General features: G+C 41.9%; 1 protein-coding gene across 7 annotated transcripts in view; it reads right to left on the bottom strand.

Moving 5' to 3' along the window:
- Positions 1-4,710: 4,710 nt before the first annotated feature.
- The window catches only part of PCM1 (pericentriolar material 1), a 225,883-nt gene continuing 203,842 nt past the window's right edge, over positions 4,711-26,751 (bottom strand). For all 7 annotated transcript variants that reach the window (XM_088478763.1, XM_088478762.1, XM_088478760.1 and 4 more), the window contains 8 exons: positions 24,302-24,364; positions 22,375-22,501; positions 17,236-17,393; positions 17,084-17,153; positions 10,709-10,911; positions 7,177-7,266; positions 6,971-7,088; positions 4,711-5,066 (listed from right to left, as the gene is read on the bottom strand). In XM_088478763.1, the coding sequence (XP_088334889.1) occupies positions 5,041-5,066; positions 6,971-7,088; positions 7,177-7,266; positions 10,709-10,911; positions 17,084-17,153; positions 17,236-17,393; positions 22,375-22,501; positions 24,302-24,364 (855 nt within the window). In that variant the 3' untranslated portion in view covers positions 4,711-5,040. The remainder of the gene's footprint in view (positions 5,067-6,970; positions 7,089-7,176; positions 7,267-10,708; positions 10,912-17,083; positions 17,154-17,235; positions 17,394-22,374; positions 22,502-24,301; positions 24,365-26,751) is intronic.

Below are 26,751 nucleotides of genomic sequence, written 5' to 3'. Positions count from 1 at the left end.
CAACAATGTTTGCTTGCTAGGAGGTAAAAATTTTGTGAGCCAATTTAAGTTTTTAACGGAAATTAAGTCTTTGGCAGTAATATAGAAAGATAAGAAATTCAATACTGATGACAGAAGTGTTGTACAATATCTCGTATATCTCAAAGTCAGGATTATTTTGCACCTGGTTGCTATTTAAGCCGATGCACCTGCTTGAGGCTTAAACAAGGGAACCGAAGGCCCTTTTTTGCTATTTTTTTTGTGATCCATTCGAAGTGTGTAGTATGGGTAGGAGATGCCAAGCAGGGCAGTGAACGTCAACCTAGTCAACTGTTGTCTTTATTACCTTTCAGCTTGGACAACAGCAACACGTTAGCTTATAGGACACATAGTAAGAATTACTAAAACATTCTTTACATGAACACTTTATGGCAGCAGCAATAGCTTCTGAGAGATATGTAGCAAGGCTGGTAAACTGCAAGACTTAAACGTAATTTCAGAAATTGTCACACTGGGGCAGCAAAATCATTTTCAGTTACAATGCAATTATCACTGTGGTTGCAGTTTTATGTAGGTGACTGATCAACTATAGTATATTATACAGTCTATTGACTTCTGATATGATTAAATGAGTCCTGATTCAAGGATACTCAAAGTGGATGTAGAAGAATAATTAAAGCAAATTTATATACTCCACAGATTTAACTGTCCACGTAGACATGATGCAACATGTCTCTATAGGGATCAACCAGATCAGAACAAAGTCCTTTTCTTTACTGTGCAAATATAAGGCCTCATACTGGGAGCTAGATCATCAGAATACTTGTTACTTCACCCTTGTTGCAGGGGTAGAGCAAAGAAGCTGCATCTGTGACTGAGGAGTTCACGTCTCCTGGAGTCCTCTATGAGCCAGGATCACTTGGCTGGAAACCATACGAGGATGTTCAGGACCTCAAAATGGTGAATCATTGCGGATAGAAGCTGAAGGTTGACTAGCAACTCCAGTAAGACAGGCCTCAGTATGGAGAGGCTGCCTATTTTGTTGAACCAATAACATTAGGCCCCTTTGATTATGAAGATAATCAGGGCAGAAATGAAAGCGTGCAACCCACTGGTCTGAGTAGCGCCAAAGCTCTTGTGCAGGTCTCTATTTACCTTCTGCTTCAAAGCAACTTTGTAATGTCAATTCCTTATAAAAGAATTGGATGACATAATTAGAGCACACCCAATACTCATAGTGGTCAGCTGAACTTGTTGATTGTTGTACTTTAGAAAGGAATAAAGTTAATTAGGAAAGGGATTTTTTTTTTTCATTGTCAGCTCACAGTCAACTCCAAAAAATCATTGCTTAATATATAGAAACCCCAGAGTGGATTTTGCTGGAACTGTCGTCACAATATTACTGGGCGTTCGATCCCTCCCCTTCCCAATGGTTTCTGGTGAGACCCCTCCCCATTTAGCTACCTGCCTTTCACATTCTTCTATTGTTAACTAAATGCCTTCTCTTTCAAACTTCCGGATTTCACATGCAAATGCTAACGAGACTCCCCCCTAATATGAAACTAATCTTCTGGACTACACATGCTCCTGAGACTCCCCCTGATGCACCATGGCTGATGTAGTCTGAGCTTTTTGTGCCCTAATTGAGCCATGGCTATTTGGATGCAGAACAGATTCCAGCGGACTGTTGTGCCGTCCCAGCCAGTGGAGCTCCTACAGTGCATCCAGAAAGTATTCACAACGCTTCACTTTATCCACATTTTGTTATGTTACAGCCTTATTCCAAAATTTTATAAATTCATTTTTGTCCTCAAAATTCTACACACAATACCCCATAATGACAATGTGTAAAAAGTTGTTTTTTTTTTATATTTTTGCAAATTTAATAAAAAAAACAAAAGAAAAACAACAACTAAGAAATCACATGTACATAAGTATTCACAACCTTTACTCAATACTTTGTTGATGCACCTTTGGCAGAAATTACAGCTTAAGTCTTTTTGATTATGATACCACAAGCTTGGCACGCCTATCTTTGGGCAGTTTCGCCCATTCCTCTTTGCAGCAACTCTCAAGCTCCATCAGGTTGGATGGGAAGCATTGGTGCACAGTCATTTTCAGATCTCTCCAGAGTTGTTCAATCGGACTCAAGTCTGTGCTCTGGCTGGGCCACTCAAGGACATTCACAGAGTTGTCCTGAAGCCACTCCTTTGATATCGTGGCTGTGTGCTTAGGGTCGTTGTCATGCTAAAAGATGAACCGTCGCCCCAGTCTGCGGTCAAGAGCGCTCTGGAGCAGGTTTTCATCCAGGATGTCTCTGTACATTGCTGTATTCATCTATCCCTCTATCTTGACTAGTCCCCCAGTTCCTGCCACTGAAAAACATCCCCACAGCATGATGCTGCCACCCCCATGCTTCACTGTAGGGATGGTATTGGCCTGGTGATGAGTGGTGCCTGGTTTCCTCCAAACATAACGCTTGGCAATCACGCCAAAGAGTTCAATCTTTGCACCTGAAGGACTCTCAGAGCATGAGAGACATTTAGGGAAACTCCAGGCGGGCTGCCATGTGTTTTTTACTAAGGAGTGGCTTCTGTCTGGCCACTCTACCATACAGTCCTGATTGATGGATTGCTGCAGGGATGGTTGTCCTTCTGGAAGGTTCTCCTCTCTTCACAGACGAATGCTGTAGCTCAGACAGAGTGACTATCGGGTTCTTGGTCACCTTGCTGACTAGGGGGGTCATTCAGACCCACTCGCGAGCGGCAGTACGCTCGCAAGTGGGTCGATGTTCCCCACTGCGCATGCGCACGACGGAGGGAGCTCCGTCGTGTGCATGCGCGAGACCCATGGAGCGACGGGCTTTCCATCGCTCCGGGTCTCGCACCAAAGGGGTCGTGCTGTTGATTGACAGCACACCCCCTTTGATGGGCGTGCTGGCCAGACGGAGGCGTTCCCACAGTCTGAAGCCGGCCCCACTGACATCACTAGTGATGTCAGTGGGAGTGATTTTGGCTCTGATAGAGCCAAAATCACTCCAGGGCTTGCGGCAGGGAGACCCTACCGCAGGGTCTCCGTCGCAAGTCCGATAGTCGCGATGGTCAAGACCATCGCGACCATCTTTTTGTCCGCTCGCATATGCTGTGGGTGGTCACCCACAGCTATACGAGCGGCCAGGTGGCCGCTCCATTTTCATGGAGGAGGGCCCTGATTCAGAGCGAGCGCCCTTCTCCCCTGGTCGCTCAGTTTAGACGGCTGGCCAACTCTAGAAAGAGTCCTGGTGGTTCCGAACTTCTTCCATTTGCAGATGATGGATGCCACTCGGAGATCTACAGACAATTCCTTGTACTTCATGCTTGGTTTGTGCTCTGATATGCACTGTCAAGTGTGGGACATTATATAGACAGGTTTATGCCTTTCAAAATCATGTCCAAACGACTGAATTTACCACAGGTGGACTCCAATTAAGATGTAGAAACATCTCAAGGATGATCAGTGGAAATAGGATGCACCTGAACTAAATTTTGAGCTTCATGGCAAAGGCTGTGAATACTTGTACATGTGATTTCTTAGTGGGGTTTTTTTAATTAAATTTGCAAAAATCTCAAGAAAAACCTTTTACACGTTGTCATTATGGGGTATTATGTGTACAATTCTGAGGACAAAAATTAATTTATTCCATTTTGGAATAAGGCTGTAATATAACAAAATGTGGGAAAGCGTTGTGAATACTTTTCGGATGCACTGTAGGCACGTATCCATTTGGAAATCCAGCAATGATTGGGGGGGCATAAATATTGCTTGTTCTAAACGTTAACATTTCAGCTCAAACGGCACATTAAACCTCCAGAAATAGTTGCATATTAAATGTTAATATACAGTTGTTCACCTTATACTCTTCCTAGGATACTTGTTTCATTGCACTCCCACTTACCAGTCCTTCATTACTTAAATAACACAACCATAACAACACATTATAAAGACAGAGATACTGTCCTCCACCTTGTCAGCCTCTAGGGTTTTCCAAGCGTTTCCCTGACTGCCGAAAAACAAAGTACAGAGATAATATGAAGTCCATGACAACTTCAGCTGCAATATGTGATCTTCCCAGCCCAGCTGGCAGATGGGAAAGCCCAATTCTTGGATACTCCGAGGGAGGCTGCTGCTTGACTAGACCGGAAGAGGCCACTTTGTGGTTGTTCTTTTCTAACTAATATATATATAATTTCATAATTAAACTTGTGTGGGGTGGCATCGGTTGTGACCGCTTCAGAGAAAGCCCATCTGGCCAGTTAAGTGGTTAAGAGGAGATTGCTGCTTTTGGATTATTTGAGCTTCACTAATAAATTGCTTTATCATCTTTGTTGCTTTTAGTAAATTCTGCACATTTATTGCCCTTGGATCTGCCAGAGAACTATGTAATGCATGCCAGGGACTAGGTGTAAACATTCCTATAAAGCTTCAGCTACCTCTGTATTAGCACACATCACAATTGAGAGTAAAAATAATTGTACATCAATTAAACAAAATATTTTCTAGTAATTAAATTTCATCTGACTAACAATCGTTTGTATAACTTCTTAAGAGTTTGTTTTTTATGTAAAATTTAAACAACTTTACTGGAAGCATTAGGTCACCTTACTTCAATGTGGAATGAATAACTAAGTGAATTAGGAAAGAAAATCTTCGTTTGATGTCTACTTAACATTAGCAATAGAAAAACCTTACAAATTAGAGACAAGCCAAAACTTTATTTAGAACTTCAATCTAACAATTCTGAATTTACAAAAAGAAAATCATACAAAGACAAAGAAAGATCAGGATAGGAAAAGAGAACAGTGCTTAGACTTGGAACAATGTAGGTTTCTTACATGAACAGAATTGCCATAGGCATATTTTTTATGTATTTTTATGTATTTTCAACAGAGCCTAAATGGTCGTGTCCAAAAGAACATTTTATTAAACTTTGTATAACAGTTTCAAATTCACAAGGTATAGTGCAGCTTTACGGTTTGCGCCAGCTCTTGAACAGGTCCAATCATATGTTGCAGTATTTTAATTTCATGCAGAATGAGATCCAAAACTCTCTGTAATAAAACAAACCAACAGATCTATTAAAATAAATCCAATATATTCGCACCTGCATGTGACTGATTTTAGTTTGTCTTTATAAAACACAAATTGTACTATGTATTACTTCAGGAAAAAAAATAGAAAAAAGAAGCGCTGTCCATTCAGTAAATAATTTAGTAGTTTTAACAAGACATTTAAAAGCTAGCAAATAATTTGCATAAAACTATTAAATATGTTTAAAATACATATCCCATAACGACTTAGATGGGCCAGATATATGCAGTAATTGGGGTTCCAGAAGATGTTACATGCATTAAGACCATTAATCCTTAACCAATGTTTAAGACGTTCTGCAACAGAAAACAGTACACTGTATAACCAACCCAATATTATTCAGTAAATATAAATTAACTGTTTCAGACTGTAGCAGTGTATTCCACTAATGTTATATAGTCACAGACCAGATTAACATAATGTGTTCATTGACTAGTATCACTGCAGATAGCAAGGTCACTATGCTGACACGTCGACATTATGAATAGCCATGAGTGTGATCACACTGCCTGTAACAGCTGAAATATTTTATGCCTGATCAACTTTAAATAGCGACATTGGCTTGGAATCGATTGAAAAAAGGACGCCACTAACAGCGCTGATGGGACTTACCGTCCCTGAATGGGATTGTGCTGGTATGTGTGAGTGCACCACATTATCCATTTCAGATCTATCACTGCTGATCACATGAACAATTTCTACTCTCCCATTACTAAATATAGGGATGAATAAGCACTAATATAGTGACTTTACATTTTTCTGAGAGAAGTGCATGTTATATTGTTGGTCTGCTAATAAGCAAATCCGGGAGAAATGTCCTGCTGAAAGCGATTGGCGTTTTTTCTCTTGCTGAGACATTGCCGTGCTGCAGGCTTTAAACGTTAGCATAGTGACTTTACTATCTGCAGTGATACTTGTGTTAATCTGGTCTGATACTATATAACATCAGTGGAATATACTGCTACAATCTGAAACGGTTCATTTATATTTACTGAATAATATTGGGTTGGTTATACAGTGGATAGGTTTAATGTTTTCTGTTGCAGAACGTCTTAAGCATTGGTTAAAGATTAATGGTCTTGGGTAGATGCATGTAGCATCTTCTGGAACCCCAATTACTGCATATATCTGGTCCATCTAGGTCATTAGGGGATATGTTTTTAAAAATAATAAATAGTTTTATGCAAATTATTTATGGTAGTTTTTAAATGTGTTCTTAAAACTGCTAAATTATTTACTGAATGTATGGACAGCGCTTCTTTTTTCTATTTTTTTCCGGATGTATTCTATATTGATAGGTATTGTATAACCTATTTTGAATTTGAAGCAGCAGTTGAACCTACTAACAATTATTAGCAATTAACAGCTCTATTGTTTTTGTCGGGTCAGCACCAGACTTTGGATTCTTGTTTCTATGTATTACTTGTTATAAAATATTGGGGGAGAGGTTTGAGAGCAAGTGGAGAACCAATCAGCTTCTAGCTATTATGTAGCCCAGTCTATAAAATTCCAAACGCTAAACTTTCTCTCTCCAAGGATTGACAAATCTCCCCCATTAACTGACTGGCTTAATGAAAGAGGGTGTTGTTGTCCATTGATCTGATTGGAGTTTACAGATGTGGTATAGAATGCTTAACTGTGGCCAGGTGGAGAAAACTCATTCAAGTTTACCAGCTTAATACATTGCAATAGACATTGACCAGCATTATCCAGTTATAATATAATGTGCAATTTAAAGTAAAAATAGAATCCAACACGTTTTAAAAATGTGATTATCAAACAAAAAAAGTGCCACAGGCGTTCTGTAGTAGATGCCAAGATGGGAAGGGTAATAACCGGACAAAAGAAAGTCTAGAGAACTCACCAGGCTCTTTCAGTGACAAGTCATCTCCTGCCAGCTCAACATTTCCTTGTCCATTCAGAATCTCATCACACAAATTATTTCTCAGTTCCTCTTTTTCCATATCAGCCTTTAGATCTGCCTAGGGATAAGAAACAGAAACAGTAACTCGTACAGTGAGGGAACTTTATTATATTTCCTCCTTGGCTATACACCAATTAAATAAATACCTTGGGTATAGTAAGTGTAAGAGGCAAATCTTCAACTTTTACAAAGTCATCTTCATCAGATTTCTGACTCAAATTTCCAGAACCGGTTTCCTGTTAGATAAGCGGTGCACATATCAGTGACTTGCCCATAAATTGGTTACAAACATGGAGAAAGAACACTAGTTGCTGTGCATCAGTATTTGAGATTTGAATATCTGCAGTTTCACATTTAAAAGTAACTAATGCTAGGCATACACTGGCTGATCTGCCCAATATTGCCGAATCAACCAGGTAATTGTACAGTGTATGCGCATTACCAATCTGAAATTTTCAAATTGGTCAGGCATGACTGTTCAATGCAATATTTTATAAGTGAAAGTAGCTCTGATCAAGTAGTGTATGCACTGTCACGGTCGAAGGACGGACATTTCTCCTGTTCCCGGGGAGTAGCGCAGATATCATGGCCCATACATTGAGTTATCTAACAGTGTATGGCCACTATATATCTGGCTGTCAGATAAAATGTCTGTCGGTCTGACAGGCATTTTATCTGTACGTGTATGCCCAGCATAAGTTTTACATTAGCTCCAGTTCTAAACAACAAAATACAAAACCTATTTGTCTGTTTTAATAAACTTGTATCGAGAGAATACCTGTTGTAAACTGAGGGTGACAAAAAGCAAAGTATAAATGAGAGCTGACCCATATCTATCCACAACACACATCTTTCACTTTGATCTTAGTATGCAGTTTATGATTGTCAAAGCCTCCATAGACTAAGTATTTTATTATGGAAAAAGTAATCACTTCGAAACGGATATGTAACTTTCATGAAATAAATTCAGATTTGTAAGGCTTCTTAGGAGTCTAAAATAAAACCAGTTAACTGTATTAACTTCATTTCATATAGGAGTGATTGACAGAACAAACTTCTAGTATCAGTTTGACAGGGACCTCGCAACGCTTCTCAGATAGTGGATGGAGCTAAGGGCCTGATTCAGAGCCGGACGCTGTTTGCGAACGGTCGTTCAGAAAAAGGGGCCGGCTATTTAAATTGAGCGCTCGCTCTTTGCGGTCTGTTGACGCCTCTATGCCTGAGCAAGCGAACGAAACATGCGCTCGCTATTTTGTAAAGACTCGCCCTGGCCGTTCGCATCATACATAATCTCCGCTATTTATTAGATTAATCGAGTACATCGAAAGGCGTCTGAACTGCTCGCAGAACTTGTGGTAGGTTTTAATTCCCGCAATCACTGCGAGCAGTTCAGGCTAAAAGACAACCAAGTGACGTGGTCGATGACGCTGCTTTGTTAATTATGCACACCCATTAAACGCCTGTTTTGACCGTTTGGCACGCCTGCGTTCGGATCTCCACTCCCCGTTTTCAAGCACATTCCCGTTACCACCCACAAACTCCTCATTCGGTCACTCAAATTAGCAGGCACTCGCTGTTTTGCGAGTGCACGATTTCCGACCGCAATGACTGGTTGGCGCATGACGACCCATACGCATGCGCAGGCCCTAAGTCCCTAACAGCAAATGTTTAGTCTGAGGCATCTTTCTCACCTCCATTCCCTGCTTCATATCATGACTCTTGCCCTGTCCACACATAGAAAGAAATATTCCGGTCAATGCCTTCCATAAGATCAGCACACTGAGTAGCTGTAAAAATTCTGATAATCTCATCGGCTAATAAACTGGATACTTAATGAACAAGTAGTAGCTGAGGATCCAATACAAAAGGCTCTTAGACTAACATATCGTAAAAATCCTTACAAAGATTTAATATTCTGCATTCAACTTAATTACAGTCACAAACAGGAGCTGATTCAGAGTTGGAAACACAGCAAAAAAAAAAAAAAAAGGTACACACTATACAATTATTGGGCCGATTTATCAATAATTGGGTGATCGGCCTGATGTATCGTATAGTGTGTAAGCATGAGCTTTTCACCAATAAAGTGGTTAAAAAACATTCCACAAACGCATTCCAAGACAGAAAATCTCGCCCTCAATCTCCCAGTATCGAGCAGTATGCATTCTTGATAATCTGCTCATCTTTCCTATGTTTTCCTGTGACTACATCCTCCTCCTTGTGGGCGGACATATGGCCAAAAATCTATCTTCTAATGTGGAGATTTTAATCTCCACATTCAAGAAAATCAAGAAAATCGCCCCGTTTTTCGGCTCGTAAAAAAAATTATAATGGACAGTGTGGACCTACTTCAACTTTGCACCTTGGCAAAACTATGAAGCACTGCAGAGGGGGGATGGGGCAGATTTAAATTGTGCAGCTAGATTTAGGGAGGGGTGTGTCCTAGCTTAAATCTAATTTGCAGTGTAAAAATTAAGCCATCCAGCATTTGTGGCCTACATGCAAAAGCGGCCAGTATTTAGCTTTCATGCAATATTTGCCACATGATTTGTTCAGGGGCAAAGTTAAGCTGGGTACACGCCATACGATATACTGTTCCAACGTGGATCTGAACTATGTATCGTACAAATCGTAAAATAATGTGTATGCCCAATCCATCATTCCCTGAATAGTCCCATTTGCTGTGCTGCACGTCAGATAGGACAATTCAATGAACGATGTGGTGTATGGCCAGATTAAGGAGGGGGGGGGGGGGGGGGGGCGACAGGGGCGGTCAGCCCTGGGCCCCCACACACAGAGGGGTCCCCACCACTAGAGCACAGCAAGCTGATGAAAGCAATTTCCCCTGCTATCTTGGCCGAAGTGGGGGCGGAGCCAATACATCAAGCCCCGCCCGATATATGAACCACGAATCACAGGATTTCGGCGCAAGGGGGCGGAGCCTAATTAAGTGAACAGCAGCGTCATAAAATGTAAGTATGTGTACTGTTTTATTGTTTATACATGTGTATGTATGTATGAGTATATGTGTATGTATGTGTGTTCATGTGTGTGTGTGTGTGTGTATATATATATATATATATATATATATTTATTTGTGTGTGTGTGTGTGTCGGTATGTATGTATGTGCTGCTGCTTTCACAACACAGAGCCAGAAGGTAAGTAATCTGGAGGGGTAGGCTTCGTGTGGAGGGGGAGGGAGGTTAGGCTCAGTGTGGCTTGGTGGGGGCTCCCACAACTTAGTTGCCCCAGGGCCCCTGCAAGCCTTAATCCAGCCCTGGTGTGGTGTAGTTACATGCAGCATATAACGATACATTGTGCCATCATATGTCAGATTGTGCAGTGTGTACACTGCACTCGCCATATTGCTGGGTTGCACCATCGTATGGTGTGCACCCTATTTTACTTTTTTTCCTTTGCGCCCAACTCTGAAGCAGCCCCAATCAGTTGAGTCAGTTTTAGTTGGTGCTTGTGGATAGCATAGAACAAACTAACACATTACTGAATAATAATATATGTTGTGTATAAGGACAAGCTCAAGTGGGAATGCCTACATGATTCATATACATAAACAATGCTACATTGACATTAAAAAAAAAAAAAATAGTAAAAGAAAGTGATAGTAGTAGGCATTTTTTTTTAAAATATGCTTTAATTAAGAATTAGCAATTACTTACATATTCATTAACTAAAACAGGGGAATCAGAGGCTGGGCTGCCAGGTCCAGAGCTCTCTGCTGATGTCAGAGATGGTTTGGTGTCAGCATCCACTGAAGCAGACATGTCACTTTCTTTATTTAAAAGTAGCTGAGCAGATATATTGTCAGATGAAGAATTAGCAAGTGAACTTCCCTGCTCTTCTTCTTCCGTCTGTGGTTTTCCTGGAGTGGGATATCAACATACAATACTGATCAAACACAAATAATGCAATCACCCAACAAACAAGTTCAGTGTGTTTAATATATATATATATATATATATATATATAAATATAATTTATTTTTTTTATGGTAAAACTTATCTTGGTTAACTCTCTTTCTTCGAAGTCCATAGGGAGACATTGGGGTGTAGGTGGGACCTGCAGGAGCGGTCACCAACAGCAATGCTTTTTAATCTCAAGATGCTCCGGTCCTTCCCCCTATACCCCGCCCACAGCCTGAGACTACTTTAGTGTTGTTAACAAGCCCAAGGCAGGAGCAGGATAGGAGAGAAGGAAAACTGATACACTGACGAATCGCACAGAGACGGAAACAAGTGACCAGAAGAAGAAACCCATATAAGATAGGAACATCAGGGCGGGTGCCCTGTGGACCTTATGGACTTCGGAGAAAGAATTAACGAAGGTAAGTTTTACCATAACTGTCCTTTTCTTCTTCAGGGTCCATAGGGCTCCACAGGGAGCCATTGGGGATGTCCCAAAGCAGCTGTTCAATGGCAGGAACGCTCATGAGCTGAGAGGAAAACCCTACGCCCGAAGGAAGCATCCTGAGAGGCAAATGTATCAAAGGCATAAAACCTAAGAAAGGTGTGGACAGCTGAGGCGCCACGCCGAGCTGCCCACGAGGGACCTACAGAAAGAATAGAATGAGCAGATACTGAAGCCGGCACAGGAAGGCCAGTCTGCGTGTAAGTCTGTGAGACAGTCATGCAAATCCATCTGGCCAGAGTCTGTTAGCTGGCCATCCCTTCTTGTGGAATCCATATAGGACAAAGAAGGAGTCCGATTTCCTGATAGAAGTAGATCTTCAGAGCACAGACCACATCCAATGAAGCTGAGAGGTCTGGTGAATTAAATGCCAGAACCACAATTTCCTCATTCAGGTGGAAGTGAGAAACCACCTTGGGGTGTGTACACAGAACAGCCCTGTCCTAATGAAATATTAAATAGGGGAAGAGACATGAAAGCGCCCCTAAATCACATACCCTATGGGCAGATGCTATAGCCAGAAGAAACAGTCTTCACAGTGAGCTACTTGATATCCACTGATTGCAAGGGTTCCAATAGAGGTTCCTGAAGTGCTTAGAGCACCACTGACAAATCCCATGGAGCCACAAGAGGGACAAAGGGAGGTTGTATAACACCTTGCATGAAGGTGTGAACATCTGGTATAGTAGCAATTCTGCACTGAAACCAGATAGACAAAGCAGAAACCTGCACTTTCAGAGATGCTAGGCAGAGGCCTAGATCCCGTCCAGCCTGAGGAAAGGCAAGAATTTGAGAAACCTTAAAGACTTGAGAGTCATAGTTTCTTGGAGCACACCATTGGAAATATGTATGCTATATTCTGTGGTAAATCCTGGCTGAGGCCGGTTTACATACTCTGAGCATGGTCTGGACCACAGAGCTGGAGAAACCCATAGCCGTTAGGAGGGATGTCTCAAGAGCCAAACCATTAAAGCCAGACGGGCTAGTACCGGATGTAAACATGGACCCTGAGACAACAGGTCTACTCGTAGAGGAAGTTGAAGAGGAACGTCTATGAAGAGCCTTTGAAGTTCAGAGTACCAATGATGTCTGGGCCAAGCAGCAGCAATGAACAGGACAGCACCACCTCCTGTCTGAATTTTCCATTTCACTGACAATGCGTCTATGAAGGCTGTGTCGGGGTCCTGTGTTCTGGCTCCATAAATTGGACGTTTGTTGTTGTGTCTTGAGGCCATGAGATCCACTTCCGGAAAACTCCATTTGTCCACTAGAAGTTGAAAGACTTCTGGATGTAAAGACCATTTTCCTGCATGCACGTCATGACGGCTGAGGAAATCCACTTACCAATTGAGAATCCCTGAGATGAACACTGCGGAGATGGCTGGGAGGTTGCGTTCAACCCATGTGAGAATGCAGGACACTTCTTTCACTGCTGACTGACTTTGAGTGCCTCCTTGGTGATTGAGGTAGGCCACAGCCGTGGCGTTGTCGAACTGTACTTGTACTGGCCTGTTTTTCAGAATATTCTGAGCCAGAAAGCTCTGTAGATGGCTCGAAGTTCCAGGATGTTGATTGGTGACACTGTCTCGACTGGGGACCATCGGCCCTGGAAGAAGTGCTGGCCACTTACTGCTCCCAACCCTCGGAGGCTAGCCCAGTCCGGGATCCAAAAGGGACAACCTTTATTCAAATGGGAAGTCTATAGCCACCAGGCTAGGGACAGGCGAACCTCTGGGGGGAGGCTCATCATCTGAGATTTGAGCAGATCGAGTAGCCAGAACCACATGGAGAAAATCAGGTGTTGTAGAAGCCTGGAGTGAAACTGGGCGAAGGTGGACACCATTGATGCCAAGGCCTGCATTACAGAGTGAATTGACACTTGGCGATCGTGGAGCAGTCTGCGCAATCTGTGCTGGATTGCTGAAATCTTGTCCGCCGTTATTAAGATTCTCTGAACTTGAGAGTCCAGGAGGGTTCCCAAATGTACCATTCTTTGAGAGGGTATTCGGAAAGATTTTTTCCAGTTGATCATCCAACCGTGCATTTGAAGAAATGCAATGGTTACCTGTAGATGGCGGTGAAGAGTCTCTGGGGAGCTGGTCCAAGTATGGTAGCAGTCTGATCCCTTGACAACGAAGAGAGGCTGCCATAACTGCCATGATCTTGGTAAACACCTGGGGGGACGTGGAAAAGGCCGAACGGCAGAGACTGAAATTGGTAATGTTGCTGTAGTATAGCAAACTGGAGAAATGGTTGATGAAAAGGCGCTATAGGTACGCGTCCTGAATGTCTAGAGATACTATAAAATCCCCAGGCTCCATAGCTAGGATAATGGAATGGAAGGTTTCCATACAAAACCTGGGCGCCCTGATAAACTTGTACAGAGATTTGAGGATAGGCCGATGAGACCCATTGGGCTTCTGAACTAAGAAAAGGGTAGAGTAATAGCCCTTGCCCCATTGTGAGGAGGGGACCCGAATTATTACTCCTAAATTCAGTAAAGACTGAATGAAGTTTTTCGGAGCTGCAGGGCCTTGGTTGGGTCCGATGGAGGTCCTGTGCAAAATAACTGCTGTGGGGGGGGGTTGCCTCAGGAATGAGAAGGTGCATCCGTGGGAGACCACTTTCTTTACCCAGGCATCTGAAGTGGTATGATGCCAAACCTGGGCGAATTGCAGTCGGCCTCCCACTCTGGGAACCCCCAGGGAGAGGCCCGCCCCGTCAGGCTGTAGGCTTGTCCTCAGACTTGGCAGGTGGACGTCTAGTAGTCCAGGCCTGTTTGGCCCTAGGCTTGGAGGCCTTGGCTGATGTCTGCGGTTGTGGAAAGGACTGACCTGTGGCTTTTCTTTGAGAGCGAAAGAAACAAAAGGATGACGTCCGAGGCTTTGTATTATATGCAGAGGGCAGGAACGCCATCTTGGAGCTGCCAAAGTAGTAACAATTTTATCTAATTCTGGACCAAATAGGATGTCTCCAGATTAAGGCAGAGACTCCAGAGCCTGTTTTGAGTCTAAATCTGCTTTCCAGGAAGGTAGCCAAACTATACGGCGGGCCACTACCGAAATGGCAGATATCCTGGAGGCCAGGAGAGTCACATCCATAGCTGCTTCACCTAAGTAGGAAGCCGCATCTCCAATGTGAGATATGTAGGACAGCTATTCCATCTAAGCATCAGGGGGAAAGGTCTCCACTAGGGCCTCTGCTGAACTCTCAATCGCTTTTGCCACCCAGGCTGTAGCCCTAGCAGGACGAGTAATAGCTCCTGTAAGAGAGTATATGGATTTATAACAAGCTTCTATATGTCTGTCTATCTGTAGTCTCCTTCAAGGAGGTTGCGGTATGGATGGGTATGGTGGCATTTTTAACCAAACATGTTACATGAGAATCCACTGCTGGGGCAACTTCCCATTAGTACAATTAGTAGCTGGAAAGGGTAAAAGGAACTGAACCGTTTTGGAATTTGAAACCTTTTACCGGACATATTCCATGCTTCACTCATGCGATCAGATAGCTGGTCAGAGTGATGAAACTCTGGTAAAACTACTTTTTGTCTTTTAAAAAGTGCATATTTTTTCTTAGGAGTGGGTTTATCCTCTTCTATTTGTAAAATAGTTTTAACAGCTCTCACAAGAGCAGGTATATTTAGTTCAGAGGGTGGCTCCTATTCCCCTGAGACGGAGAAAGAGAAGTCTGCGTCTTCCGCCTCCCCAGATGATATATCAGAATCGCATAACTGTGTGGACTGGGAAGAAAATACAGCACATATAGTAGGCTTAGTAGGTAAAGACTTTTCTTTTTGTAGCATTTGCTGAAAAACCGTAGAGGTATTAGGCAAACTCTGTACTGCGGTATTAGGCAAAGGATTTGCAGGGAGTACCTGCTGTGGCCATCCCACAGGGGGAGCTACCACGGGGACTGCTATGTGGTCCACAAGTTTTGCCAGCATCTGTGAAAAGGCAGCCCAGGGTGGGTCCTGAGGGAGAGACACCGGGGCTGCGAGGCCTGGGGCTCTGTAACAATTAGTACAAAGTCCCTCCTGAATGAGGTCCTCTGTGGCTAAGCCCACTGAGCAGGATTTACAAGAGACCAGATTAGGAGCAGCAGTATCAGGCTGCTTGTTATTCTTTCCTCTGACAGACATAGCCACAATACTAATAAAATATACAGTATGATAAAGTGCAGTGAACACCCTGCAGTATGTATTATATGGCACAGTGTAGTATGCAACCGTGCTATATAGTATGTGATAGCCCTCACAATTATATGAGAGATTCGAGGACAATGAACCCCCTTATAGCTTAGTAGGTCAGGGTATAGTAGAATAAAGGGAAAGGTATAAGCTGACAGTATAGAAAGTAGGGATTAGCGCTAGCATAAGTCACATACAAACACAGAAAAACATTACATGTCTGCAATGGGTACTAAAATCAACTACACAGACAGCAGTGGCTGGTAGGATATAGCGCTGTATGACCTGGCACGTGGGAGAGGTATACAGGGAAACTGGACCCAGCGTTCCCAGAGACTTACTTGCATAAAATGGCTGCTCCGCGTCTCTGAGGGGCCGAAGGGTGAGAGAAGAGAAATCCAGGGAACACCAGGACCACAGTGGAATGGCGCCCTGGACTGGGGAAGGAGCTGCAGGGAGGGAGAGCACCTTCTCCCATTGCGGACGTTGACCACCCTGGCCTCTACATATGCCCTGCGCCAGTGTATTATATAGCCCGGTGGTCTAGTGGAATCGTGGACGCACCAGTGTTCACATCAGCACCTCCGGTCTGTCTCCTGAGACCAGAGGTAAGACTGCGCAAAATTGCTGGTCCCCGCCTTAACGGTCCCCTGAAATCCGGACTGCAGTCTGGGGTCCGGGGAGCCTGCTAGCTAGTCCCCCTCGGAGCCCCGCCAGGAGCACCTAGCACAGGCTGGGTGTCACGGTGCCGAGGAGGGGGTGATGGGGCGGCAGCACAGGCACCCATAGGACAGTCTGGTGCTGCTCGCCCGTTATAGTAAAAATGGAAAATAAATTAAATCATAAAATAAAAGCTTGGGCTGCTTAAAGCAGCTCCCTGTTATTATGGTGGCCAGCTCCTGCAGGACACCAACAAAACTGAAGTGCCCTCAGGCTGTGGGCGGGGTATAGAGGGAAGGACCAGAGCATCCTGGGATTGAAAAGCTTTGCTGTTGGTGTCTGGTTCTCCAGGTCCCACCTACACCCCAATGTCTCCCTGTGGAGAAAAAAACCTTAAGAATTGATTTTGGAATACATTTTTTTTTACATCCGTTCATTTCTAGATTCCACCGTTAATCACGTTTTTAGATTATGGGGTTAACTACATCAATAATCTGTAGATATCATGCTTACCATACTTAAAACATTAACAAATCTTAAAATCTCTTAACATATTCACTCATGAGGGGTTTCCAGAGTTTGGCTCATATATCCTGACTTCAGGCATAAATATGACTTAAATTAGGAGGGTAATGGAAAACAATGCTGTTTTTCCACTCAAGGTTAAGTAAATCCCTTCCCCTACCCATAACGTGTATGAGGGGAGGGAATTTGGAAAATGTATTAACAATGAAGCCGAAATCACGTTTAAGCTCTTTAAAAGACGTAGAGGAATTACCTGCATCCTGTCGAGTCACCAATGCTGTTTTTTCACATATTGTTGCGTCCTTTAGAGTGTTATTCAAAATCTGAAGAATAAATGAAAATAAATTATACACTGCAAGACTATGAAACTATGAAAGCACTACCAGCATGTATCAAATACCTTACCTGGTCCTTCTCAGTGGCATCAGCAGTTTCTGTGCTAGCTTCCAGTGAGGTCTGCACATCTACAAGCCCCGTCTCAAACTCCTCATTCTCCTCCTCCTCGTTCTCATCTTCACCACTACCGTAGTTTGTTAAAGCCTGTGTTTCTGCTTTTGATAAACCTGCCACAATAATACCAGAGAAATCTTTTATGTATAACTCTCCTCTTCAGCATGAGAAGGACATGTGTCAGCACAATCTGGCATATTAAAACGGGAGTCATTTTTAAATCCAACTTCTTACCAAAATAAAAACTACTTGGTGATATGTCAGATTTGATCACAAAGGCATGCCTAACCCTACATACTGTTAGCAGACTATACAAGTGTAAACAGCACACAGAATAACATCTTTTTCAATCTCATTCATTTATGTGTTAAGAGAATGCAGATATAGAAACATTAAAGCCTCAATGTTTCAAATATCACTACCCCTACCTTAGAAGATCATTTTGAAACAACTTTATTACTTGTTCAAATTGACTTTAGATACCACTATTAGTTGAAAAGAGGACTTTATCCTCAGAACCAGTCTGTCATTATGAAAAATAATAGAGGGAGCTTTGCAAGAAAAAAAACCTCACAATTTTAGAAACCCTCCTAGCAAAGGAAAAAGCTAAAATAAAGGTTGTGTTCCAATAAGCACATTCAAGATCAGATGACTGTTCAAATGGTGAATTTTGTAAAGCTGACAAGATAACATTCAGATAAAATGAAGTAGGTAAGCAAGTAGGCTGCACATGCAATATCCCTTGCTAAAACATCCAAAGAAAAAAAAAAAAGTGCCAATTTTCAGGGAAAGCCGATTGACAGAGCAGAAACGTGAACTTTAAAGGTGCATACACACACACGATTTTTTGAACGATTTAACTATAACGACGTAGTTATCGTTCAAAAAATTGTTCAGTGTAAAACAAACTATTATCGTTCATGTGCGTTCACGTTTGTCGATTATAGTTTGTAGTTCAGTCAGACTGGCCAACTGAACAATTTTCAATAGAAGTTGCAACATTTTTCCTCCAACACACAGATAATTGTTTATTATGTAAAGTAAAACCAACTACTTTGTAAAACTATTTTTGTTCACTTTTTCAAGTGAAAAACTGAACGAAAATTGTTCAACACTAACATCGTTGTGTGTGTATGCACCTTTAGAGTTAAGTCTCAATCCAGAATCTAGACCTTGCTGCAAAAAAAAATAAAAAATAAATAAATCAAAAGCCGTAAAAAGCCTTTGTCTTCACATCAACTTGTATATATTTTCCACCCTCTATGGTAATTTTTAGCAAATTAAGGTTTTTAGCATGAATCCTGGTTGGTTAAACCTTTAGAATTTAACTGCATGGATGCTGAGGCAAGATATTGAAGTCAGTAAGACAGACCACTTGCCAATTTGTAAAAATGATCTGGACCTTGAAGAATTGTTTATTCAACTTCCATCTTTACAATTTATTTTTAGCACCCACGGAAACATTAGAACCAGAGGGAATATGTAAGCCAGACGAAAGTCTACATCACCAAATCGTTTGACAATTGGGTGAAAAAAGTCTTTATAAAGCCATCATTCCCCGAGCTTGAAGAGCACTCCTGCTGAGGAAGTCAGATTCCCAGTTGTTTCCTCCAGGACTGTAGAGATCACTGGAAATTTGTGCTTCACTCAAAGCAGGATTTCTGCGACCTCCCTCATCACCTTGGTGAATGATATAAGTCACCTCCATGGCACGGTCAGACTTAAGTTTCTTAAAAGAGGTTCAGTCTCTTTAAGACTGCTCCGAGTTCCAGTATATTGATTGGTAACTTTGATTCTAATGTGTAACCCCAGATTTGATTTTCCATCTTTGACAAAGAAGAAGCATTCTTGTTCTTGGAGACAACCTGAAGAACTGGTTGGACAGACTAGATCGGTATGAATGACCGCCGGACATGAGCTCGGCAGCTGAAATCCAGACGCCGGCAGCCCGAACGGCGCAGATCCCGACAGGGCAGGTAAGTACACTATCCCTACCCCTCTCTTAGGGGTGCCTAACCGTAACCTCCCCTCAAGGATGCCTAAAGCTAACACCCCCTTCCCCTAGCCTAACCCTAAGTCCCGCCGGGAGCCCCTAATGCCGGGATTTCACAGTCGGGAAGCCGGCGGTCGGCATTTCAACCACCGGCTTCTTGACTACATACCGGGCAGACACAGATGAGATTTATTACATCTCTAACAATTCCATCTGATACTGTTTTTTTTTTTTTGCAGAAACTCAACAAACTGGATCACATTAAGAGCACGCACCCGAACCCCTCAGCTACACTGATTAACATCCTTTTGAGAGCTAGCAGAGACTTGATAAGATTAGGGTGTTTTGCAATTAAAAGCATTTTTTACATTTTGGGTTTAAAAATGCAGTGAAACAACTTCACACAGTCAAATTCCACCAAGTTAGCATCACTAACCATGGAGGACGGGTCCTAGTCTCACAAGAGTGAATAAAGGCCTCCAGTAGAATGAAAAAGGTCACTGATGTTGCACCAATTGAAGAGGGTCTGGTATTTGTACTTTTAGATAACATACTGATATGAAAAGTATGACAGAAACAGGTAAGAGTAGGCCCCAATAAGAAATGTGCAGGGACTATTACTTTAAAATTAATAGACTTCCCTCCGGCTAGAAGAAACAAAGGACACCAAGCTTTGTCAGTAGTTGTTCTGTCAGCACTGAGTGGACTTCTCACACAGAAAAACCTGCCAAGGTGGAGACCTCTGATAAGCACCTACCCTGTAGACACTGAATCTAACACCTAAACATGGTGCTTAGTGAGGGGACTGACTGAAAAAGTTGCCCCTGACAAAACTCTTATGCTAGAAAGTGAGTCTACGATACAGGGTGCTATCTGTACAGCTAACAGCTACACAGGGTCTGTGATCGGCAGAGTGTAGTGGCTGAGTCCTGCAGTGGAGCGTAGCATCACTACTAGAGAAGAACGAATAGCTATATAGTAAATGCCTATTGGCTCTTCATGCTTGCTTCTGTACAGTGGAAGATGTGTGGTAGCAGTAGCTGTCAGAACAGCGGAACAGTTAAATGACTTAACAAATAAGACATTAATGCTGCAACAGAGCTATTAAAAACTGCAGGTTCGCAGTTCTGACTAGGGGACATGGAGGGGTAGACACTCAGCTTCATTTTTTTTTGTAAAGTGGGTGAGCTTCTATAGTACATGTACTTCTATACCCCATTGGTGCACTGTCCCCCAATGGATGTCACAGGCAGAACCTAAAAAATCCACTTTGTTTCATAATGAGCAAATTTATTCAAAAGTTACTGCTTAAGGCCAAGCATGCAAAGCTTTACTTTTTAAATACAATATATGTTTACAGTATCAATGTATTTCATACATATGTGGCCACTGTAACTGGAGAAAGTACTGAAGCTCAAATATAGATATGTGCATCTATGTTATGCAGCACATTTCACTTGTATATCCTGCATAATTTCATACCTTTATAAATGCACATGGTACTAATTAAAAAAAAAATGTGCATTCTACAGGTCTTCTACATCCTTCAGATGTATTATACTAGGCATACAATGCCAGATAAAATGCCTGTCAGACCGATATACATTTTATCTGGCAGCCTGACACCCTGCAGATACCACGGGCATATACGGAGATATCTCACAGTTTATTGGCTCTCATATCAGCGCTCCTCCCCTGTGGAGGACACATTACCCCGTTCCTTCCCTGTGAACGGAGAGTGGAAAAGTCTGTCAGTTGGCCGCCGATGGTTATACACTGCCCGATGCGGGCGACATTTAACTTATAAAATTTCGCATCGGATGGACATGCCTGACGATACGGCATGTCCGATCGATCGATATTTTATCATCAGTTGGCCGCAGTCACATCTCAATTTTCGGGTCAATCCGCCGATATTCAGCGGATTAGCCCGATAATTGCATAGTGTGTGCCTAGCTTAACTTACATGCTTAACTTAGCTTAACTCAGTTAATTTCTCGGTTCCTTCTCAGATTTTCATGGAGGTAAGGCTGTAATTACAGGTGTTCTCATACTTTGTTGCTGCAGTCAGACCAAACAGCCCCTCTAGGCACGCTAGGTCCCGTATGACTCTGCTGAGCGTCTTTTTTGCATCTTCTTCCCCCTGCAAATCTATCTTTCTTACAAAGCGATGCGTCTTAGAAGGATTTTATGGTGAAAGACGCTCTGTGCTAAAAGAGTTGCACTGGACAGGAGGCTCACTCATGCCAGGCATTTTATGCCACATGATGCATTGAGACTAGGTGTTTGAAGACAAATCTGTAATATACTGTATAGTGTAGCCACCAATGCATAGGGCAATGGTAAAGTCAAACACTACTGTGCTTCTAGGAATGTTATCTGGGAATAAAACTGTACCCAACGCACAGAATGCAGTTGCTCTGTGTCATGACCAAGGAGGTAAACAACTGAACAACTTAACGTATATAAATTGAAGGCTTTGGTGAAAAACACAAAAGGAATCCTGAAAGGTAAAGCAATTTGTACATGCAGCCAACAACCTAAGGTCTTCTGGAAGTTGGAAAACATCTTTTGCATATTTTAAACTCCTCTCTACATACAAGTTGTTTAATATACTCTAGGGGTGCAGGTTTTTAAAAAAGTGTTCATGTTGCCCATAGCACCCCTGTTCTAAAAGGTGTCAGGTAAATGTTAAGTAGAATCTGATTGGTTGCTATGGGCAACATCTCGACTTCTATAAACCCACACTTTAGTAAAAATACCCCATGGAGTTAAATTTCTACTTGTGTTTACATTTAATGTTGGCTTTACACACCGATATATATTGTTGTTGAAAAATGTACAGCAAAATACAATTAAAGTGCAACTTTTTTTTTTTTAAGAAACCAAATATATTTACACAAAATTTATCACTTTTGTTTCTTGCAGCCTTTGTGGAGAAAGCATTCTAGAAATCCCAGCAATGTTCAAATTACATAGTGTGCTCTGGAACAAACATTTCCCTTGGCTACATGTTTAACAATTCTCATCCCACCATACACAAAGAATTTTATGACTATACACAGAAAACCACAAAAAAAAAAAAAAAAGATTATACATACTGAAAGACACAGGAACGTTTTCATTCCCATCCTCTTCCTCTGAAATGTCAGATCTCCCACTTTGGACATCAGACACATTAATATTTTTATTTTGTATTTTTGCAGCAGTCTCTGTTTCATCTTTGTCCTAGCATGAATAAGGGAGATATTAAAACCACTGTAAACACACACATTTAAACCTAGAGACAAGGCCGTCCAGTACTGATCTACAGACAGCATACTAATTCATGATAATGGTTCTTCTAGCTTTGCAGTTGAACTACCCTCCCTTTGTACATCTCTGGGCCGATAGTTGGAGCTGTAGCTAAAATCCTGAAAATCAAAAGGTTCAAAGTCTAGCACCGTATATCACTGAATTCTCTCAAATGAATGAAATGATAAAAGAAGAATTTATATGGATGGAATTTGTGTTAAGATGAGCATAAGATAAAACCTATAATACTGAACGTCCCCAACATAAATCACTCTTTAGCATGGTGATAAGACCAGACCATAAGATAGATAAAAGTCAAAAGTACACATAGCGCAGTATAGAACAAAATATACAAATTGTGACATTAAACTTCTGTCAATTGGGAAAAACAATTTGACATTGGTATTAATTGATACAGAGAGGGCCGATGCGAGGCATATGTTGTATATCTATAAAGGTTGTTTACTCTAGAGAAGTAGAATAAGTCATGGTAATTTAGTTTCATTCGTACTAAACAAAATTTCAGGATCAGCATGTAACTCACTTCAACCATATTTGTCTTTCTATAGATTGAGTGCTCCTATTTGTGCCAGGCAAGTTCCAATGAATTGAGCAGGAGATACAAATGTGTTCTCGTACACTATTGCTGCATTCACGCCAAACGGCCCTTTTCGGTGCGCCAGGTCCCGTCTGACTCTGCTTGTGCTGAGTGTCTCCTTCACCCTGCGTCTTAGGCACAAACTGATGCGATAAACCACTTCCTGAGACTGCACTGACTAATTTGATATGCAACACTTGTATATCTGTGTGCAAATTAATCCGTATACGAAGCACAACAGACTTTGGCGTGCTGCTGCATCATAGCACTTCATATTCAGACTCAGTCGCACACAGATATACAAGTGTCACATATGAAATTAACCAGTACAGTGGTTTGTCGTATGCATTAGGAAAAAGGCGCTCGGCGCAAGACAAGTTGCAGGGGACCTGGTGGTGTATTTGCGCAACATAGAGTATTAAGGCTAGATGTATAGCATTCCCGCTAGGCTATTTCAGCTTGCGGGTTCTGTCCTCCACCCGCAGGCCGCAGTGTCCCGCGGTTGGGGAAACGGCAGAGCAGAGGTCACGTTCACAGTAAACGCAGCGCTTGGGGGCCACCCGGCATGTCCGTAAGTGCCGGGCACGGCCCCAAGATTGACGAAAAGACGTGTCATAAAGACATGCCCCCTTTTAGTTGGCAACACCCCCTTTTCGGGTGCGCAGAAGTGCCCTTGCTCTAGGTCCGGCACCCTGCCTGCTGCCGGACCTAGAGTGAACACTAGGTGTATGAGGACACATCTCTGAAACCCAGTGACTTGCACAACTTTTCTTCTGTGTGTATCAAATTATATGGGCTTTCACAAAGCAGGCCTTTACATGCTTATAAAAACACAGAAATAAAAGTTATATTTGTTTAATTTTTTGAGTGATTGAAACAAGTGCAGAAATAATAAAAAGATGGAATCATGCGGAGTGCATTTTCGATTTCTGAACCTTGTTACACACATACAAATATATTCATTTCAAAATAAAAATTGTTTTCTGTCCAAACAAAATCAATAACAAAAATCCACGTAGGGACACCAAAATAATAATAATGATAATAGTAATAAAAAAAACATTTTCAATATAATTCTATCTGTTCATAGAAGTGTTAAGAATGCAATTTGAAATAACATGTAAAAGCATATATACCTTGTCTTCATCATCAATCTCTTGAGGGTCCGAGCTTTCTTCTCCCTCAAACATTTTCTGTGCCTAAGAGAGAGTACCACAATGAAGTTGCAATGTAGCATAAACTGCTAATATTATGCAGATCAATTTCAAAGGGAAAATATGCATGTGCCATGACCATCACATAAAATACTAGGCTCTAATGTACGTCATAATATAAACCCAAAAGCTTAACATTTGTGTGAATTGATGTTACTATAGCAAACAGATATTAGCTGTCATTATTCTAACTGCACTAGACCACTGTTTAGTAAAGCAACAGAATTTAGGGTGGGTTTGTCCCAAGTTCCTTTATGACATAATTATTCATATTTTACAACTGATCAGATCTAGCATGTGGTCAGATAGGATGGGTTATAGAGCACATTTAAGATAGTTATTGAATTAACTCTTAACAGCCCATACATTGGGGGTTTTCAAGTCTGTTTTTCAGAACAAAATAGATGTATACATATACACGCAATTCACTAAAAATAGTGCTGATTGACCAACAATGATGCGTTAACTAAAGAAAATCTTACTTAATAAAGAAAACACAAACAAAACAAAAAGCAAGCTGATTAACACTGCATCATCATGTTAGTGGTACAATACTCCATGTACTATGTAACTTCATACAGCTCATCTATTGGAATCGGTATGATATGCCGGCTGTTGGGATGCCTCCTGTCAGAATACTGACAGCGGCATCCCGATGGTTGGTATCCCGACAGGGGTCGGCTAACTGCCCTAACTCATCCCCCCCGGCAGTTAAGAGGACGGGCGCCCCGGACTTAACTCGTTCAGCCACCCGCCCGTCGGGATTAAAATAAGCGTCGGCTTTTTGACGCCTATCTTAACTGCCTTGTCAGGATATCAGCATCGGAAATTAGACCGGCGGTCAGCTGACTACATCCCCATCTATTTAAAACACTAATGCAGCCAAAGCTTTCTGTGGTTAAACGTGTAGCAAAGATTCCAGTAATGTGGAGGACATCCCAAAATATAGACAGCACTCACAAGCATTAATATAATCTGCAATTAATTTCATGCATACATTATGTAACAGGATACTTTATAGGATTTAATCAAAGCTTTGTATAATACAAAATATAGATGTACGTTTCGTTCTTGTATTAATGAATTTCACTATTATAAATTAACTGTTAGTGCAGCTTGAGTCAGTATCTCCTGCTCATCGAGATGTACCCTGTTTATTAGCCAAATGCATCTTTTTCACAGCATAGCCAGACAGATGGCTCACAGCAGCAGGAGAGGAGTGAGTTAACCTTACAGGAGGCTTCCACAACTAGTGTCATGTAAGGGTGGGCAAGGATGGAGGGGACTGGCAATATCATGATGTTGAGTGGAATGGGAGCAAGCAGGAGGATACAGTGTAAGATAATAGATACAGTCAGGTCCATAAATATTGGGACATTGACAGAATTTTCAGATTTTTGCCTCTATTCACCACCACAATGGTTATGAAATGAAACAAACAAGATGTGCTTTAACTGCAGACTTTCAGATTTAATTTGAGGGTAATTACATCCAAATCGGGTGAACGGTGTAGGAATTACAACGGTTTCAATATGTGCCTCCCACAGGGGCCAAAAGTAATGGGACTATCAATTCAAAAGCTATTTCATGGGCAGGTGTGGGCTATTCCCTCGTTATTTCATTATCAATTAAGCAGCTAAAAGGTCTGGAGTTGATTCTAGGTGTGACATTTGCATTTGGAATCAGTTGCTGTCAACTCTCAATATGAGATCCAAAGTGCTGTCACTATCAGTGAAGCAAGCCATCATTAGGCTGAAAAATCAAAACAAACCCATCAGAGAGATAGCAAAAACATTAGGTGTGGCCAAATCAATTGTTTGGAACATTCTTAAAAAGAAAGAACGCACCGGAGAGCTCAGCAACACCAAAAGACCCGGAAGACCACGGAAAACAACTGTGGTGGATGACAAAAGAATTATTTCCCTGGTGAAGAAAAACCCTTCACAACAGTTGGCCAAATCAAGAACACTCTACAGGAGGTAGATATATATGTGTCAAAGTCAACAATCAAGACAAGACTTCACAAGAGTGAATATAGAGGGTTCACCACAAGATGTAAACAATTGGTGAGCCACAAAAACAAGAGGAAAAGATTAGAGTTTGCCAAACAACATCTAAAAAAAACCATTACAGTTCTGGAACAACATCCTATGGACAGATGAGACAAAGATCAACTTGTACCAGAGTGATGAGAAGAGAAGGAAAGGAACTGCTCATGATCCTAAACCTAAACATACCACCTCATCAGTGAAGCATGGTGGTGGTAGTGTCATGGCGTGGGCATGTATGGCTGCCAATGGAACTGGTTCCCTTGTATTTATTGATGATGTGACTGCTGACAAAAGCAGCAGAATGAATTCTGAAGTGTTTCG

Source organism: Taudactylus pleione, unplaced genomic scaffold (genome assembly GCF_031769625.1).
Source record: "Taudactylus pleione unplaced genomic scaffold, aTauple2 ptg000218l, whole genome shotgun sequence".
NCBI lineage: Eukaryota > Metazoa > Chordata > Amphibia > Anura > Myobatrachidae > Taudactylus > Taudactylus pleione.
The sequence above is the reverse complement of the archived record's forward strand: the minus strand, read 5'-3'. Positions and strand labels throughout refer to the sequence as shown.